Here is a 17,355-nt window from a genome sequence, read left to right as displayed (position 1 = left end):
TGTTTATTTTCGTGGGGAGTCGTGTGAAAAATCCTTTAAGCACACGTACTTGAGAGCGAGAAGTGGCACTTTACGTATACTTTTCGCACTTTGAATTGCTGACCTGGCTCCATTAGCGCCCGTTCGTTCCATAGCCATCTGCATGCATTAGTTATAGGTATAATTGCCAGTAGAAGAATTTGTTATTTGCACACACATATTTTATTCGTCGGACGAAATTCTTTCGCCACATTTGATACTTAAGAGATTTGGTAAATTTGGATCTCTTCGTGATACCTTGAAATGAAACCAAGACTACAGAGAACCATTGGTATCACCTTTAGTTAAAAATTGACTTTAAACTAAAATATCATAGTTAATCAGCATATTTTTTTAATGATGAAATAATACATATGATCAATTTTCGAAGGAATTATAAATACTCATTTTGAAGAGTTTTCCAATTATCGCAGAATTACAGGAATTCCCTCGAGTTAATGACTAATTTCAGATAAAAAAAACAATAAACTTATTTATTACGTATTGGCGAATACCCTGTAGCATTAGGTAATACTGGTATTAAAATAGTACTTTCCGAGCATTCGGCCACTTTTTCTTGCTAACCAGCTAATCCAGAATCGACTGATTTGGTGTGAATTACATTCGTTTTAATCCATTTGCAGTAAGAAGTAAGTAAGAAATCAATTGATCACAATAGTTTCATACGATCATTCACATTTCACTTTCTTATACATAAGTGCAGACTTACCTATTGTATCTTAAAAACTTGTTAAACGCATTAAATATTTGTGTATATCACGTATTTGTTTAAGATAATCAAAAGCTGTTTTCAGGTTATCTAAAAATTAAAATTTTGTACCTCTAGCGTGACACGATAATTGTTCATAGTTTAAAAATACTATTTATTTACCTTTTTTTTTTTTTTTTTTTTTTTTTTTTTTTTTTTTTTTTTTTTGTATAGGGAAGGAAAACCTTCATAGGTACCCGGCCTGGTGGTCTGGCGACCGGGTTATGTGGGATTCACCCCCCTGAAGGAGGGGCGCCTACCCACTAAAAACCTCCCCTCTTCACCCTAGATCCCCCCCGGAACCGCCTTCCGGCATTACTTCAGGGAGGGGGTGGTATTTTCACGGCTAAGCCCCTGCCCCATCAGGGGTTGGAGCAGCCACGCTCCTCCCACTATGCCCTCTCCTCTCCAACTCTCTGGCCCTCGCCAGGGCCCTCCTAAACTCCCGACATCCTCCTCTACCCGTCCTGTGCCCGCTCACATCACAGAGGCAACACCTCTCCTCTCTCTCACACTCCCCACTCCTGTGTCCCTCCTCTCCACAAGCGAAGCAACACCTCGTTCTATCTTTTCCTCTACAATCTCCAGCCACGTGATCAAACCCCCAGCATCTATAACATCGTTCCATCCGTATCCTTTTTTCCATTCGACAATTCACATAGCCCACCCTAATAAATTGCTCCTTCAACAGTTCCTCCGCCATTTTCTCCTCCATCACCACCGTGACCGATTGCATATCTCCCCAATTTTCCCTCATGTCCCCCACAGAAAATTCCGCCTCCTCCAGTCCCAGTCCCTTAAACCTGTCCTTAATCGCCCCTCTCACTTCATCCCGCGAAGCAGTCACATCCATACCCCTAATATGAACTATCACCCTTCTTTTATTCGGTCCCCTTACTGTCACCTTTGCCATAACACCCCTCTGAATTGCTTCCTTTATTTCCATTGCGCAAGCTTCCTCCCTCCCCATTGTCACCAAAATCTTCCCCTCCTTCGTAGACCTGACACCCTGTATATCCTTATTTCCTTTCTTATCCTTTATAGAGTTTTTGATTCTGTTAACCGTTCCTGTTAATTGCTCACCCGGTACCCGTTCTACTATTAGAGCATATGTTTTCTTTTCTTCCTTTTTTTTCGATTTTATTTCTATTTCTTTTTCTATACAAATTATTATTTTGGTTTTTCCCTCCCTGAACACAATCTCAACCATTTTTCTAAGCCTTTCCACACACATCCCCTCTATCCTATGTAAGACCACCCATTCATCTTCCTCTGTCTCCCTCCTGAGTTTCTCTAGGCTGTCCCAGAGTTCTTCCTCCTTTTCCGTCAGCTTCACCTTCACAATCTTCTGCCCTAATTGCCTTTTCCCTGTATCCGATTTAAACCTGCACAACCTTTCCATCACCTCAAATCTCCCCTCACACTCCAATAATTCCGGAAACCTTTCCCTGTATCTCGCCGACATCCCCCTTTCCATCTCATTATCTCCCTTGTCTACCATAACCACTTTTACCATTTTCATTTCAGTTTTTAAGGGATCCTCAATTTTTATTTCTGTGTTTTTAAATACCGAATCCTGCCACTTCCTTTCACTTATTTTTTTAAAATCCTCATAATTATTTATCCCCCCAATTGTAAATATACCTTCTTCTAGTCCTGTCTGTGTTCCTTGTTCCCTAGTTTGTAAGTCTGTTTGTATGTCCGCGTCAAAAGTCATTTTTTCTGTCTTCTCGTATTTGTTTCTTTCCAACCAGTTTATTATTATTTCCCTGTTAAAAATCCCCACTTGTTTTGTTAGTTTCTTAGTAATTTCTTTGATGTCTCTCTGCGTATTCTTTTCAATTTTATTTCCTAACTCCCCAATTAACGTTTTAACACTTTCAATGGCTTCTCTCAAAATAAAGACCTCTGTACTCTCCCTTTTTTTATACGCCCCCTCCCCATAACATTGCCCAATTGATGTTTCTTGTATTTTCCTTTTTTTTAACCCCCCGTCTCTGTCCTGTATTGTCCTGTCCATGTCCGTCTGTGTTTGTGTTCCCCATCGTGCGTCCATCTCCCCCATGGAGGGCTCCGACTGTCGCCTCCCCATGTATACCCCCCTAAACATTCGTGAGTGTACTCGGCCCTCCCCAGAATCCACAGGGCCAGCACCGACCACCGGGGCTTCCACCCGGTCGGAGTCGGTGGCGGGATTACCACCCGCCTGGGGTACAATTTTCTTCGGTTCACTCATCATGTCCAAGTGTCTCTCTTTGTCCGGTCCCTCTCCCAGGACCCATCCGGCACGGTTGCACCCACCGGCATGGCTCCTGGGGTCGCAGGGACCCTCAAGCCCTCCCACCACGTCAAGGTGGAGACACCTCGGGAGGGACTATTTATTTACCTAATTAAAATTGTTCCAACTAATTGATTTCTCGACAGCGCGAGAACTCATACGCTATTTCTAATAATCGACATGTTTATTAGTAAAACGGATATTGACCTCCCATTTAATAAATGAAAAAGTTGAGAATTGGATTCCAGAATTGGTGATCGTTTAATTGCATGAATTCCGTGATCTATTTCCATATTTGAGGGATGAATATTTGATATATGCGGTGGCGCACTGAAAAGTTTCCACACGGGTTTTTTTTCTGTAAACGAATAAATGAAAATATACTCGAATACGAAAACCTTACTTTTTAGGGAGACACATTTTTAACATATTTACACCCCTCTGCTCCAACCCCTATTAAAAAACGACTGTCACCCTTAAAATTTTAAATGGGAAGGGGGACGGGAGGCGAATGATATCTTATTTCAAAGGGAATTTGTTATGGGACCTTTCTCAAATTATTTGGTCGCTAAATAAAATTCACAAAAAAAAGTATTAATAATAGTACTTGGGAATTTCATTTCATCCTCCGAAAAACCTGCTTTATCAGTTTATTTCTCACAAAGGCAACGAAATTGAGAGAAGAGGTCATTTAGAAAGACCCGCAAAATATCCTGATTCGTCACCATTGAAGTTTTTCTTGTGGGAGCATTTGAAATTTAAAGTTTATGCAACCAAACTTAAATCTTTAGAAAACTTGCGGCAACGAATACTGTACGAGTGCTAACAAGTAACTCCGGAAATACTCCACAATATTCGCGAACTTTCGAGCAGTACTTTTATAATTGATTGGAAGTTAGAGATGAACATTTTCAACATTTATTTCATTAACACAAGTAACAAGAAATTTTGTTTCTTTTACATTTCATTCCTTTCTCACAAACTACTCAAGTGATTCCAACAAGAAAGATTCCATATCAGAGGGAATTTAATTCCCTTTAAAATAGAATATCACTCGCCCTCTTTTCCATTCAAGTTTTTAAAGGTGACAGCCACACCATCGTAGGGGTTAGAGCAGAGGGGGTGTAAATATGTAAAAAATGGATCCCCCTGGAAACTAAAGTTTATGTGTTCGAGCATATTTCCATTTATTCCTTTACTAGCAAAAAAATAGTTTAGTGAACATTTTTCGGTGCGCCACCCTATATAAAAAAACAGTAAAATTTTCAATCTTTTTTACAAAAAAGTTTGATTATTCTCGTAAATATCATATAGGAATTTTCGTTGAAATGAAATGTGGTTAAATGGGAATATGGGTTACTCCCATATATAGTTCAAGCTTTAAATACACTGCGTGACATAGAAAAGAGAACACCCCGTAAAAATGATTTGATTTAAATAATTTTTGGTATGCATGTTGTTTACGCCAAAACAAATACTTCATTAAAAAGTTGAACAAATTTAATTGTTAAAAACTAAAAAAAATTTAATAATTTGTCGGTCCTCCGCGGTGTCTTATACATTCCTGTACACGTCTAGGCATGGATCTAATGAGGTGATTGATGTCCTCTTGGGGGATCTCATTCCAGGCTAACTGGACAGCATGACACAGCATCGCTAGGGTTTGCGGGGGATGGGGTAAATTATGCAACCTTCTACCTATAATATCCCATACATGTTCGATCGGTGAGAGATCTGGAGATCGAGGTGGCCAAGGTAGCAAATTGACTGCATTTTGTTGGAAGAAGTCCATAGTCACTCTAGCCACATGTGGTCGTGCATTGTCTTGTTGGAAAACTGGATCAACAAGAGTTTCCAGATAAGGCACAAGATGAGGTTCCAGGACTTCTTGGATGTATCGCTGGGCTGTCATACTGCCTCTGACGAAAACTAAAGGTGACCTGCTACCATATGCAATGGCACCCCAAACCATTACCCCAACAGTCTGATGGACATGCCTCTGTATTGCAAACTGAGGATCCCATCTTTCACCCCGTCTCCTTCGTATTCTTGCCCGACCATCATGCATACCGAAACAGAATCTGGATTCGTCACTAAACACGATGTTATCCCATTCCAGAGTCCCATGTATCCGTTCTTGGCACCACTGTAGTCGATTTTGACGATGATTTAAGGTGAGGGGTAACACGAGATAGGGACGGTAGGAAATCAATCCAAAACTTCTTATGCGGCGATAAATGGTTCGTATCCCAATGGGCCTTCCATACTCAGCGAACCACTGATCCGCCAGCGTCCTCGACGAGACGAACCTATCTCTTAGGGCCATAATTCGGAGTCGGCGATCTTGGCGTTCTGTAGTTCTTCGAGGTCGTCCAGTACCTGTTCTTCTGCCTGTTTGCCCTTCTTCGAACCATCCCTGACAGCATCTCACTATAGTGTTTACACTACGGTTCAATCTAGTGGCGATTTCCCTAAATGACAGACCAGCCTCTCGTAGACCCACTATTCGACCCCTCTCAAACTCGCTCAATTGATGAAAATTTCGCTCTATTCTGGTTCTAGGCATATCTCTACGCAGTTTCTAAGCACACTACACTCCAATAAATGTTATTTTCCAGTTGTATTGTTGATATTTTATTGCAATTTTTATATTTAAAAAAAACCTAAAATTCCGAATAACTCGTAAATACGTAGATAAATATGAGTGAAATTTTGATCGTTTCTGCTATACATATAAACAAACATGCATACCAAAAATTATTTAAATTAAACCATTTTTACGGGGTGTTCTCTTTTCTATGTCACGCAGTATATTTAAGGATTATTCATTGGATTGAAGATTACATTTTTCCAGGTTCAATCGGTGGAATGGACTTTCGAAAATATAGACGACATGGCAAGCGAAAGCGAGCTCAAACATCTAGCTGAGTTTCTGTCAAGTAAGAAGTTCGATATGGTCATCAACATCCCTATGAGGAATGGCGGAGCCAGAAGGGTGTCTTCATTCATGACTCATGGATACAGAACCAGAAGACTGGCCATTGATTATTCAATTCCTTTGATCACGGATGTGAAATGCACTAAGCTCCTGGTTGAGGTAAGTGAGAGTGAGTTGAACGAAAAAAAATTGAAATTAAGACAAGAATTATTGATTGCTTTGAGGATAAATGAGCCACTTAATATCATTAATGTGAAGAACAAGTATGATTTCAATTTAGTTCTTTTTTAATTTTTTAATAATCTTGAAGTAACTGGATGATTCGAATTTCTAACTATTTTTTAGTTTTATTACAACTAATAGACCTCGATAGGGAAAAACAATATAAGATTCACGTTTCATAAGGCCTTTAAATGCAAAGAGACAAGTTTTAACAAGGAGTGAAGCCATGAGTTAACGAGTGGATGTATGTCAACTCACGAGTTAAACAACTCGTCGCTTCGTTTGTTCGAACTTATATCTTAATGTACAACATCAATATGTGAGTACAGATCATTATTACCTATATTGTTGCAGATATCAGGTATCAAGTATTTAGTTTGTTTTGTTGATTAGCAAAATGTGCTTATTTATGGAAATATCGTCTTGCAAATATTATCCATTAAAAAAGTTTTTAAATATTTTCGAATTAGCTGAAAGATTATCTGAAGTGGGGTTCTTTGTCCTTATAGGACTTTTACACGACCCGAATGATACGACTGTCCCGGCGATTACTTTTTAAAAGATCACAAAAATAAAGTTATTAATAAAAAAAAACAATAATAATACAAAAGCAAATAATTAATGTGAAAATAACAAAGGCTTGTTAAAGCGATAATTACTCACCTTGATTAGTCCAACCCACATTGGTTTAAATTTCTTTATCTACTGCGGTACTACAACCTCTACAACATTTCAAACTGGTACCGTCCAGATGTTATAGATATTTCCCCACTTTAATTTGACATAATAATCAAGTATTTCATTAAAATATTTTTTAAATATTCCCTCATTTGAATGCCTCAGTGGAAAATGTCAAAACATTAAACCGAAGATAGACAATCTAATTTTAAGCAAAGGAGTTACCAGGAAACAAGTCTATGAACGCTCCTTTACGGAAATACATATTGGGTGATAAGAATAAAACATCCTGTATATTTTCATATCTCTTTTAAATCCACGTATCTTTATTCTGTTCCTTCTGAAGCCAACCGAAAATGAACATACTTTCAAGGAATATCAAAATATGATTTTATTTAACATATTTTAGTTGGCATTGTTTTCATAGAAATTGTGCAGATGTAGGAGATTGGAGACATTAATTTCATGTAAAAAATGTAATGGATTCTTCTAGATAGAATGCATGGATAAATCAACAGTAGTATATGCAGTAGGGCTGGAAGAAGGCCGTCTTTCTTATGCAAGATTAATTCAAAAACGGTGTAAGAAATATAAATTTTAAACCTTTTTATTCCTTCCAAGAATAGTTTAAGCTTAACTCATACAGTTATTGCTTTTTATGAGTTAATTGTGGAAATTACGCCAAATAATAAATTTCGTGTCCAATAATGATGCCATAATTAAAATCATTAATTTGGGGGTTACCTTTTTCCATCCTTCTAATTAATTTTTATCAAACAATAATACTTTTATGAATGTTCCTTAACTAAATTATGGTGCTTAACTTTGTTAAGATTTCAAAAATTGTGGTTAATAGCTCTAATGTTACCAGCTGAGAAACTTTGGTACTTAAAAGGGGGGGGGGGGGGGGGGTCAAATTTACTGGAAAACTAAGTGCCTTAAAAAAATTAAAAAACTAAATTCATGATGCAGTAATTTCCGCAAAATAATTAATCGTTGTCAAAAAATAATGTTATCAGTTGCAAATCTTTTACGTCGGAGAGCCGTAAATTAATGCCATATCTGTATCTTTAAAACAATATGGGATTAACATTGTGTGTATACTGAAACGATTATCTGCATCTATCACAAACCTCTACTATTTAATATTATAAATTATCTACAATGGGTCCCTAATAAAATTAAAATATAGAAGTATTATTTAAAGTTTAAAGGAAATAAGTCTCCAGGAGGTTAATTCTTTTGCCGGCAATTCCAGGCCATCCGACTGATCGGTAAAGCCCCGCCAATGAAAACTCACACCGACTGCATGAGTTCCAGAAATTTGACTAAACTTCCTGGATTTATTGATGCGCACGTGCACGTGCGAGAACCTGGGGCTACGCATAAGGAGGATTATGCTTCATGCACTGCGGCTGCGCTCGCTGGAGGTGTTACCCTCATTCTGGCCATGCCCAATACCAATCCTCCGATTGTGAACGAGGAGTCGTTCTTGTTAGCGAAGAAACTGGCCAAAGAGGGAGCGAGGTGTGATTACGGATTATTTGTGGGTTAGTACTTGATGATACTTTAAGTTTTTATGTTTTTATGGCGCTAGGCTGTCAGAGTGACTCCGTTTTTGAACGATTTCGGCTTTAGACAACTTGCTTGTTCCAGATTGTGGACAGTGTCGATCAAATATGGAAACTCTCAGACTACAGCCCTATTAGGGAAAAATTATGTTTTCCTCATTATCTTGAAAGTAGAGACATTTTGTCTGTTCCTCTATGTTTATCAAAAGCGTATCGGCGTTTTCATCACAAGTGATAATATAGGATGATCATTAAAAGTGCCTCAAGTAAGTGTCGAAGTATCAGAGGTATAAGAAATTAATTGATTAATCAACGGCGTACGTTTGCGGTTCACCACCTCCTTGGAGGTTTTTTATCGATCGCCTTGTATATACCTTGATGTTCACCGTAAAAGTCGTTAAAATTTTACAGACAATACGTTAAATTTATCCATTTCAAATCTGAAATTCTATAGGGACAAAGTGCCACTTGGATAGTAAACGTTTGTATTTTTAACCATTACAATATCTTAAAAAATTGAAAAGTCGTATCTAAAGAGTTCAAGTCGAGTAGAGATAAAACGAAGGCATTGATACTTCCATGATGTTTTATAAGAAAAAACGCCTTTATCCAACAAATAAAGGGACGAAAATACCTGTGACCTCGAATATTTGTCCGTGATGCTATAATTGAACCTTGTAATTTTTTATGTTTTTTGGCCTCCTTTATATAATTTTCAGACTTAAGTAACATAAACTTGCGTAAACTAGACATTAAAAATCAGTGATAATAATTAATTGTTCGCCTTACGCACTTGAAATTTCAATTCAATACAACAGACATCATTTCCTTGATTGACACTTTTGACAGATCTCAATATATTGCCCATTCATATTGAATTATAGAATTCCAGTCTCGTCATGTTCCAGATATTTTTTTATATTTGTTATGGATTTTCCAACGACCTATGATTTATTCATCTTGTCCAATGGACTTGAACGTTAAATTTGTATTAAAGAAAATAATGAATTTGAATAATTAATTTCGAGTAATTATAAAAGATTTTTATTTTTTACATGAACCTTGAAAAAACAATGATTAACATCATACCACTATTCTAACAAAAAATAATAATGAATATAATAATAATAATTAAAAAAAATAATGTGATTAAACACGATTAGTGGTTTAATCCACTATGGTGATAACACCCTGGGTTACGTTATACATAGAGACACACCACCCGTCGACAGTTAAAACAAAAGGACAAGTAACTTGTACTGAAGTACAACCTGATGACACACATGACCAGGTGTACAACACCTGATCTGCACTAAAAGCACCACACTCTGGTACATAGATATGCAGGCAAGCAACTATTTTTCCACATTCCATGAATTTTCGGTTTCGTCACTATAAGGATGCATAAGTATTTCCTTGTTCAGAAAACTGGATAGAAACAATCCTAGGACAACCAAAAAAACAAAGCTTTTGTCTGTATTTTACTACATATTTTCTAATTTTTTATTATCAAAAACAATTATAAAGCTCGTCTGTAATAATTAATCTCTTACGATGCCAGATTATCGCTTAAACCATTTTAAAAAAATATTATATTTTTAGGCGCTTCTTTGGACAACGCTAGTTCGATTTGCGAACTAGCCAATGAGGCCGCAGGTCTGAAGATGTACCTCAACGAAACGTTCACCACCCTGCGGCTGAACGACCTCACTGAATGGGACAAACATCTGAGCGCTTGGCCCAAAAAAGCACCTTTGTGTGTCCATGCCGAAAGTCAAACCACTGCCGCTATAATATTCCTTGCCAGCTTAGTTAACAGGTAAATTGTTTGTTGAAACAAATCTCTGCAGCAAAGGTTGTTTTGAATTTGCTATTTGCGTGCTTGGTGCCTATAAATGTGCCATATAGTATTAAAATCCCACGAGCATTCCACCCAAATCGAAGTCCAGATTTAGATAAGCTGGAAAATATTATAATTCTGATTAGCATGCGACGCTGCCAAGGAGATAAAGAATTCGATGATAAAATATTTGTATAGGTGCAATGGTTTTTAGTGTCCACTCAAATGATAGATAAGAGAATATTCATTTCACTGCTTAAGTTAATAACTTTTCCACATCCAGAAATTAAACAATATTATGTGCGACAAAAGTAAATTATACCAGGCGTCAGAAAATGCAATAAATCTAATTGAAACTAATTTAATAATTAATTTTAATCAGGCCATATCGACGGCGATAAGTTAGAGACTAATGGATATCCTATTATTAGAGGAAAATAAGCGAAACAAAGCCGAGGAAAAAATAAATCACAAGCGTGGATTAGAGTAGTTTTTTCAGTTAATTTATTGAGGCTTAAATAGCAACCAACTGAACTTTCGCAAAATAAATATTCCAGCAAGGAAAACACTGACTGAAGCTAAGTAGAGTAGCATCAAAAACGAAGAATAAATACTAAGAAGAGAGAGCACGAAACTGGAGCGAATGAAACGCGTACTACTGAATTACAGTATAAATTTTATTTTAATATTTTTTTACTAATTAATAAAAATTTAATTTTATAACTGAAATCAAATAAAGGAAGCAATAAATAAAAATTGCCAATCGCAAGTAAAGGCGACGAGAAAACCAAAAACGGAAGCCAGATTAAAATGAGCGAAAATTAAGTTCAATTAAAACAGAAGAATTCAAAGCTTTAACTTTTTTTAGGCTATCTGCAGCGCCCTAAAATCTAAAATGCTAATATAAGCTGCTGTTTTTCACCTGAATCTTCGGAATGACTCCTTTGGAGAATAGTCTCAGAAGAGAAAATTAACAACGGATATGAAGGGAAGGATCAAAAATCTGTTTTTTTTGTCCATAAAAAAATTCCAGACAATATATGGATGGAGTAATTGTCAATCTAGACTATTTTTATCTCAATCCATAGGAATTATCCAATTTAAGATTGTGGCCGCAAAGAAAGCAAACGACACATCTAATTAAAAAGATTGAAGTCAATATCTTATCCACGTAAAGATTCTTATATTGATATTAGTAAATCGAAAAATGCCAATCCAGGTTAGTTTTATGTAAATCCTGGGAAGATCAACTTTGGGAATTTGAGAATTGAGCTCAGACGAAGAAATTGAACCACCAGAATAGCAGCAGAAGGGGAGAGTAAGTTGATCTGACCCAAGTAAGGATATCTTCTCAAAAGGATTCATGACAGGACACATTCTTATAAGAATCCATGTAAGGATCTTTGTTTACTCAGTTAGTCGAAGTGTCCAGACTGCTTTTGGTATGAACCGTGGCGACGATCTTCGTGGATACGATAGAGGATCGCAAGGAATATGGAAGAGTGAAATGTTCAAATCAAAGAGAGAGCTTTGAACGAAGTGGCCAAGACCAGAAGATAGTGGTCAAGAAGAAGATAGGGTTAATAATTGATGAAGTGAAGATATATTAAGCATAAAGTATTTAGGTAGCCATGTTGTTCTTCTTGTAGCATGCGTTGGTATTTAATTCATCTATAATGGATGAAGCATCCTCCAATCACAAAGTAGTGGAAAGTTTGTAATTCTGCAACGTAATTATTCCCCAAAAATTTATATCGACAACATCATACTATAGATTTTTATTATCGTTGTCTAGGGTTTTGTTCTAATGACGGATACGCTATTTTAATCTCTGCTTCACGGATAATAGGCAGAAATAAGCCACGCGAAAGAACGAAGACCTTTTCAGTTCGGGGCGATCTTAAATACTAAATCTAAGGGTAATAAAACAATGTCGTACCCTAGCTAGAGAGTAATTATTGATTTATGACACTGCGGTATTACAGCGTTACTGATAGTACTTGGTCGGTACTTTCTCGCGAATGCCGACAAAGAGCGACTGCACTTTCTCACCAGTGCCGACAAAGGGTGGTTAGACATCAATTACCCAATATAAACATTACACAAAGATAACGATCCTAAAACCCTTTTAATTAACGAGAACACTGCTAACCAGGTTGCGAAACACATGGGTGTCCTATGGGGGTACAGCAACCTCCTCACATCTCTTTTCATCTTGGAACTAACAGAGATAACTTACCTAAAGTTCCTCTAAATATTTAACTAACAATACCAACGCTATCACTATGTACAACTTTGCGACTTCTCGATCGTGCCTTAACCTTGTTAGAAAATAGGGAAGTTTTTTACATATATACAGAAGGATTAAAGCGATCTGACTAATGGATCCCAGAGTACTTTCAATGCCAGTGGCCTGTTATCCTTGTGGCCAAGCGATGCTTTGGTCTAAGATTTCTTGAGCCCAGTGAAATGGCTCTCATCTCCTTCAGAACGGATTAGAATAGTCTTCGAGAGAGGTTCTTTAATTTTTTTTTGCATAAACTTGGGTTAAACAGACCTTTTTTGGACATTGGTATGTATTTCCTTGCGATTGTTGGCTATATCTAAATATAACATTATCAATATTAAAATATCATATATGCCGTATAAATTTCCACCTATATCTGATATTTTATTACATTAATGATAGCTAATTATATTGCACAAATTTCCCAAAACATTATTTGATTAAAATAAAGTGCACTCGTCGATATCAGATATTTACACCAAGCCATCTGCTATTATCACGAAATTGCATTTTATTACATAGTTTCTGGCTTTAAGCTTTAAGGACATGTTCGAAGGAAAAATCATTTGAATAACCGCCCAACGGGAGATCTAGAGTTCCGAACTTTATATCCGTATCTTAAAAGATCAGTGATCTGCCTGCATAAGTAGAGTTAGGAAAAAAATGAATATTTTCTTAAATCTTTTTCGAATGCTCCCCAGATGTTTTAAATTGCCAACCGAAGCGAAACGGCAATGTATTCTTGGAAATTTTCGATTTGGAGATTAACGTCTCTGAAGATAAAATCCATTTACCACAAGTGTTACATGCAATGCAACACAGTATTCCTATGCTTTACCGCACAACTGACAAAGTATACTACGTGACAAAGAAAGGTAAACACCCATTAAAAACCATTTTATTTTGATAAATTTTTGCATGTTGATTTATCTTAAAAAAAGAAAGAAATGATCAAAATTTCAAGTTTATCTGTTAATTTTTTTTTTAGTTTCCATGGGTCGTTCCTTAAAAAAATAAAATTTTGTTTAAACATTTTTGTTCACATTTGCATCGTAACGTTTGTGAAGTGTGTTGCAATCGGTCATAATTTTTACTCATTATGGCTAGAGTGCGTAGAATTGAACAGATCTGTCAGCTTAGTGACTTTGAGAAAGGGCGGATTGTTGGGTTGCGCGAAGCAGGTCTGTCGGTCAGAGAAGTATCTAGAAGAACTAACAGATCCTTAAGAACCATAGTGCAGTGTTACCAGGCGTGGACTCAGGAAGGCCGTGGGCACAGAGCCAGAGGCACTGGGCGACTCAGAGGAGCCACAGAGCGCGAAGATCGTCGATTGCGACTTTTGGCTCTTAGAGACCGATTTAGCAGCAGTCGAGCTATTGCAAATCAGTGGTTTGAATAACATGGGAATAGGGTTGGTATGCCTACAGTATATCGCCGAATACGAAGTTTTGGCCTTTTGTCCTATTGTCCGCATTGGGTGCTGCCTCTCACTCGCGAACATCGATCTAACCGCTTACAATGGTGTAGAGAGAGGATTCAGTGGGACCAAGAATGGACTCAGGTGATCTTTAGTGATGAATCTCGCTTCTGTCTGGGGATGAACGACGGTCGGGCAAGGGTGAGAAGGCGACAGGGTGAAAGGCCACATCCACAATTTGACAGAGAGCGTCATGTCCATCGTACTGTAGGCGTTATGGTATGGGGTGCTATTGCATATGGTAGCAGGTCACCCCTAGTTTTCATTAGAGGCAACATGACTGCCCAACGCTATATCCAAGAAGTGTTGGAGCCATATGTGATTCCATATTTTCGAACTATCCCGAACGCTATTTTCCAGCAAGACAATGCTAGACCTCATGTTGCTAGGCAAACAATAACGTTCATGGATCAACATCAAATCAACCGTTTATCCTGGCCGCTTCAATCGCCGGATCTGTCTCCTATTGAACATGTCTGGGACATGATTGGCCGCAGACTGTTGAATTTACAGCACCCTTCACAGACTTTAGCAGCCCTTACTCATGAAGTTTAGATTGTCTGGAATGAGATACCTCAAGAAGACATTGACAATCTTATTAGATCCGAGCCCAGGCGTATCAATGAGTTTATAAGGAACCGTGGATGCTCAACACACTATTGAAAAAAAAAATGAAGTTCTTCCTCTGATCTTGCTGAAAATGTAATCATTGAATAAATATGTGGTATTGAACACGTACAAAAAAAATTATCAAAATAAAATTATCTTTAATGGGTGTTTACCTTTCTTTGTCACGCAGTATATTTATCGTTTCACGTTGAGAATTAAAAAATAATTTTTGCTAAGTCGCATTATCTAATTTTGTTTAGCTAGCATTTAGTTTCACGCAGAATTGATTATTGATAAACCATTAAAAACACATTTTTATAAAACATTTTAATTGCTGCCTTTTAAAATGCCGAAAATGGCTTCACCTTTTAAAATGTCTTCCTAGGCAATGAAGAATCTCACCCATTTGTCCCCAGTTACTCAATTAAAAATTGATAGAAAATTGCAAATTTGTCTGAAAATTTTCAAGGCGAGGCGACGCCCACATATTGCCACTTTGCAAACGCGGATATCTCGGGAACGCGTGGCGGAATCGCCCCAAAAAACAGTTCACATCAATCGTCTCGATTTTTCGTTTCCCAACATTTTTTTCTCAATATTTCAGACCCGTCCACATATGCCACGTGGCCAGAAAAGAAGAGATCCTGATAGTAAAGGCAGCCAAAGAAAAGGGCTTGAAGGTGACTTGCGAAGTGTGTCCTCACCACCTGTTCTTATCGACTAAAGACATTCAAAAATTGGGCCCCCAAAAAAGCCAAGTCAGGCCTGTAAGTGAATTTAACTTCTTCAAATTTTTACGGACGTATGGGTGGTTATTGCGAGGTATCGTCTAGGTCCTGGTATCACAAGAAGACCAGCAGGCCTTGTGGGATCACATGCACGTTATTGACTGTTTCGCCACTGACCACGCTCCTCACACCATTGAGGAAAAATTGAGCGACAAACCCCCTCCAGGTTTTCCAGGTTGATTAATTTCCTATTAAAATTTACTTCACTTTAAATTAGCCGTTGATTATTAGGCCTGGAAACTATTTTGCCACTTCTCCTGAACGCTGTCAACGAGGGCCGACTGACCATTGAAGATGTAGTGAACAAGTTTTATAAAAACCCTAAAAAAATATTCGGCCTTCCTGAGCAGTCCAACACTTACGTCGAGGTTGATATGGACGAAGAGTGGATTATTCCCTGTAAGTCTCCAAAGATTCCCGGAGGAATGTTGATGCTATAATATGTTTCCTAACAGCGGCAATGCCTTATAGTAAATCAAAATGGACCCCATTCGCTGGGAAAAAAATCAAAGGAGCAGTGCACAGGGTGGTTTTGAGGGGTGAAGTCGCATATGTCGATGGACAAATTTTGGTCCAACCAGGTGAGTTTTTTTTTAAGCAACTTTATGATTTTTTAACACTTTTAAACAGGCTTCGGTCAAAATATCAGAGATGTGGATAAGAGGCTATTCTCCAACCTCTCAACCTCGTTAAACGAACTGAGGCCTCCTTCCGCCTTGGACCGCCCAATGTCACCTTTACCTCATTTGGACAGGATCGACTATGACAATGACGGTCACACCAACGAGATGTTTTCGAAGCTCTTGTCTGCAGATAATAAGGTAATGAAGAAGTTGTCTGCTTTAGTTTTTGACTTGAGACCTCGTTGAAATACTCAACACTTTTGTTTTTTCAGTCGTCGACTAATGATTTTATCAGGAATGGTATGAGGAAACAGGTAACATGACACTTGTGATGTTGCCTTTCCGCATTTTGGGTTCTGTATACTAATAGCTCATTTTGGCTTTCATATTTGGCTTATTAACGCCTTAAGTTTATGTAACAAAGGATAGTTCATGCTTGGATTAATTAGGCCCGGTTGAACCTACATGTTGATAACAACCTTTAAAGTGGGTGGGCACATTCATCAAGAAAATGTATGTTGAAATTACCGATATATCACACAAAAATCCATAAGAATGTCTTGATTGAAACCCTGTATAATGTGCCAAATCAAACTTATATTTAAAAAAAAATTCAGCAAATTCACGGATATTGGGGACAGTATTGGCAACACTGCCGATTGAAAAACGTATTATTTTGCATAGCTCTAATTTAACCATCTTCGAATTCCTCAAATAACCAACGGTGGCATCTGAAAAACGGGCACCCTGTATAATAAAATAATTGAAATTAAGCTTAAACTTTTAACAGGTTCACTTCGCCAACGACATCCACGAACGCTCGGTAGTATCTCCAATTCCTCCTCTGACCTCAAGAATAAGAACCGATAGTTTTTCGAATCAAGATAGGCAAATAAGAGGCAAAGGGGAAGGCCTACTTGCATCACATGTTTCTTCAGAGATATCTCATCACCATGCCCACGGAGTGACTGGGAAACATATTCTTAGTGTAGATATGTTTTCAAAGGAACAGCTGAATTACATTTTTAATTTAGCCCAAACATTTAGGTAAGTTTATCCAGACAAGCTATCATCACCATTTTGTGAGTGTGCGTGATCGATTGGAGCGCCGGGGAAACCAGTTTCGAATCTCTTGACTCTCATCAAGGCAGTTCATCTCCAATCGCCTGCCTAATATGGTTGAAAACGATATTGGATTTTTAACGCTGAAGAGTCCTGCTGTAGCAGTCCCAAACCCAGTCCTGTTGCTCCTTCTTG

General features: G+C 37.7%; 1 protein-coding gene across 1 annotated transcript in view; it reads left to right on the top strand.

The window, feature by feature from the left end:
- rudimentary (carbamoyl-phosphate synthetase 2, aspartate transcarbamylase, and dihydroorotase rudimentary) overlaps positions 1-17,355 on the top strand; it is a 41,373-nt gene that overhangs the window by 22,336 nt on the left and 1,682 nt on the right. Inside the window, exons 10-18 of the mRNA XM_066391584.1 lie at positions 5,920-6,162; positions 8,162-8,453; positions 10,077-10,293; positions 15,292-15,454; positions 15,521-15,650; positions 15,707-15,874; positions 15,931-16,056; positions 16,106-16,296; positions 16,889-17,145. Coding sequence (XP_066247681.1) covers positions 5,920-6,162; positions 8,162-8,453; positions 10,077-10,293; positions 15,292-15,454; positions 15,521-15,650; positions 15,707-15,874; positions 15,931-16,056; positions 16,106-16,296; positions 16,889-17,145 — 1,787 coding nt within the window. The remainder of the gene's footprint in view (positions 1-5,919; positions 6,163-8,161; positions 8,454-10,076; positions 10,294-15,291; positions 15,455-15,520; positions 15,651-15,706; positions 15,875-15,930; positions 16,057-16,105; positions 16,297-16,888; positions 17,146-17,355) is intronic.

The sequence above is a fragment of the Euwallacea similis genome, chromosome 7, assembly GCF_039881205.1.
Source record: "Euwallacea similis isolate ESF13 chromosome 7, ESF131.1, whole genome shotgun sequence".
Taxonomy (NCBI): domain Eukaryota; kingdom Metazoa; phylum Arthropoda; class Insecta; order Coleoptera; family Curculionidae; genus Euwallacea; species Euwallacea similis.
Note: the sequence above shows the minus strand (reverse complement) of the source record. Positions and strands in the feature narration are given on the sequence as shown.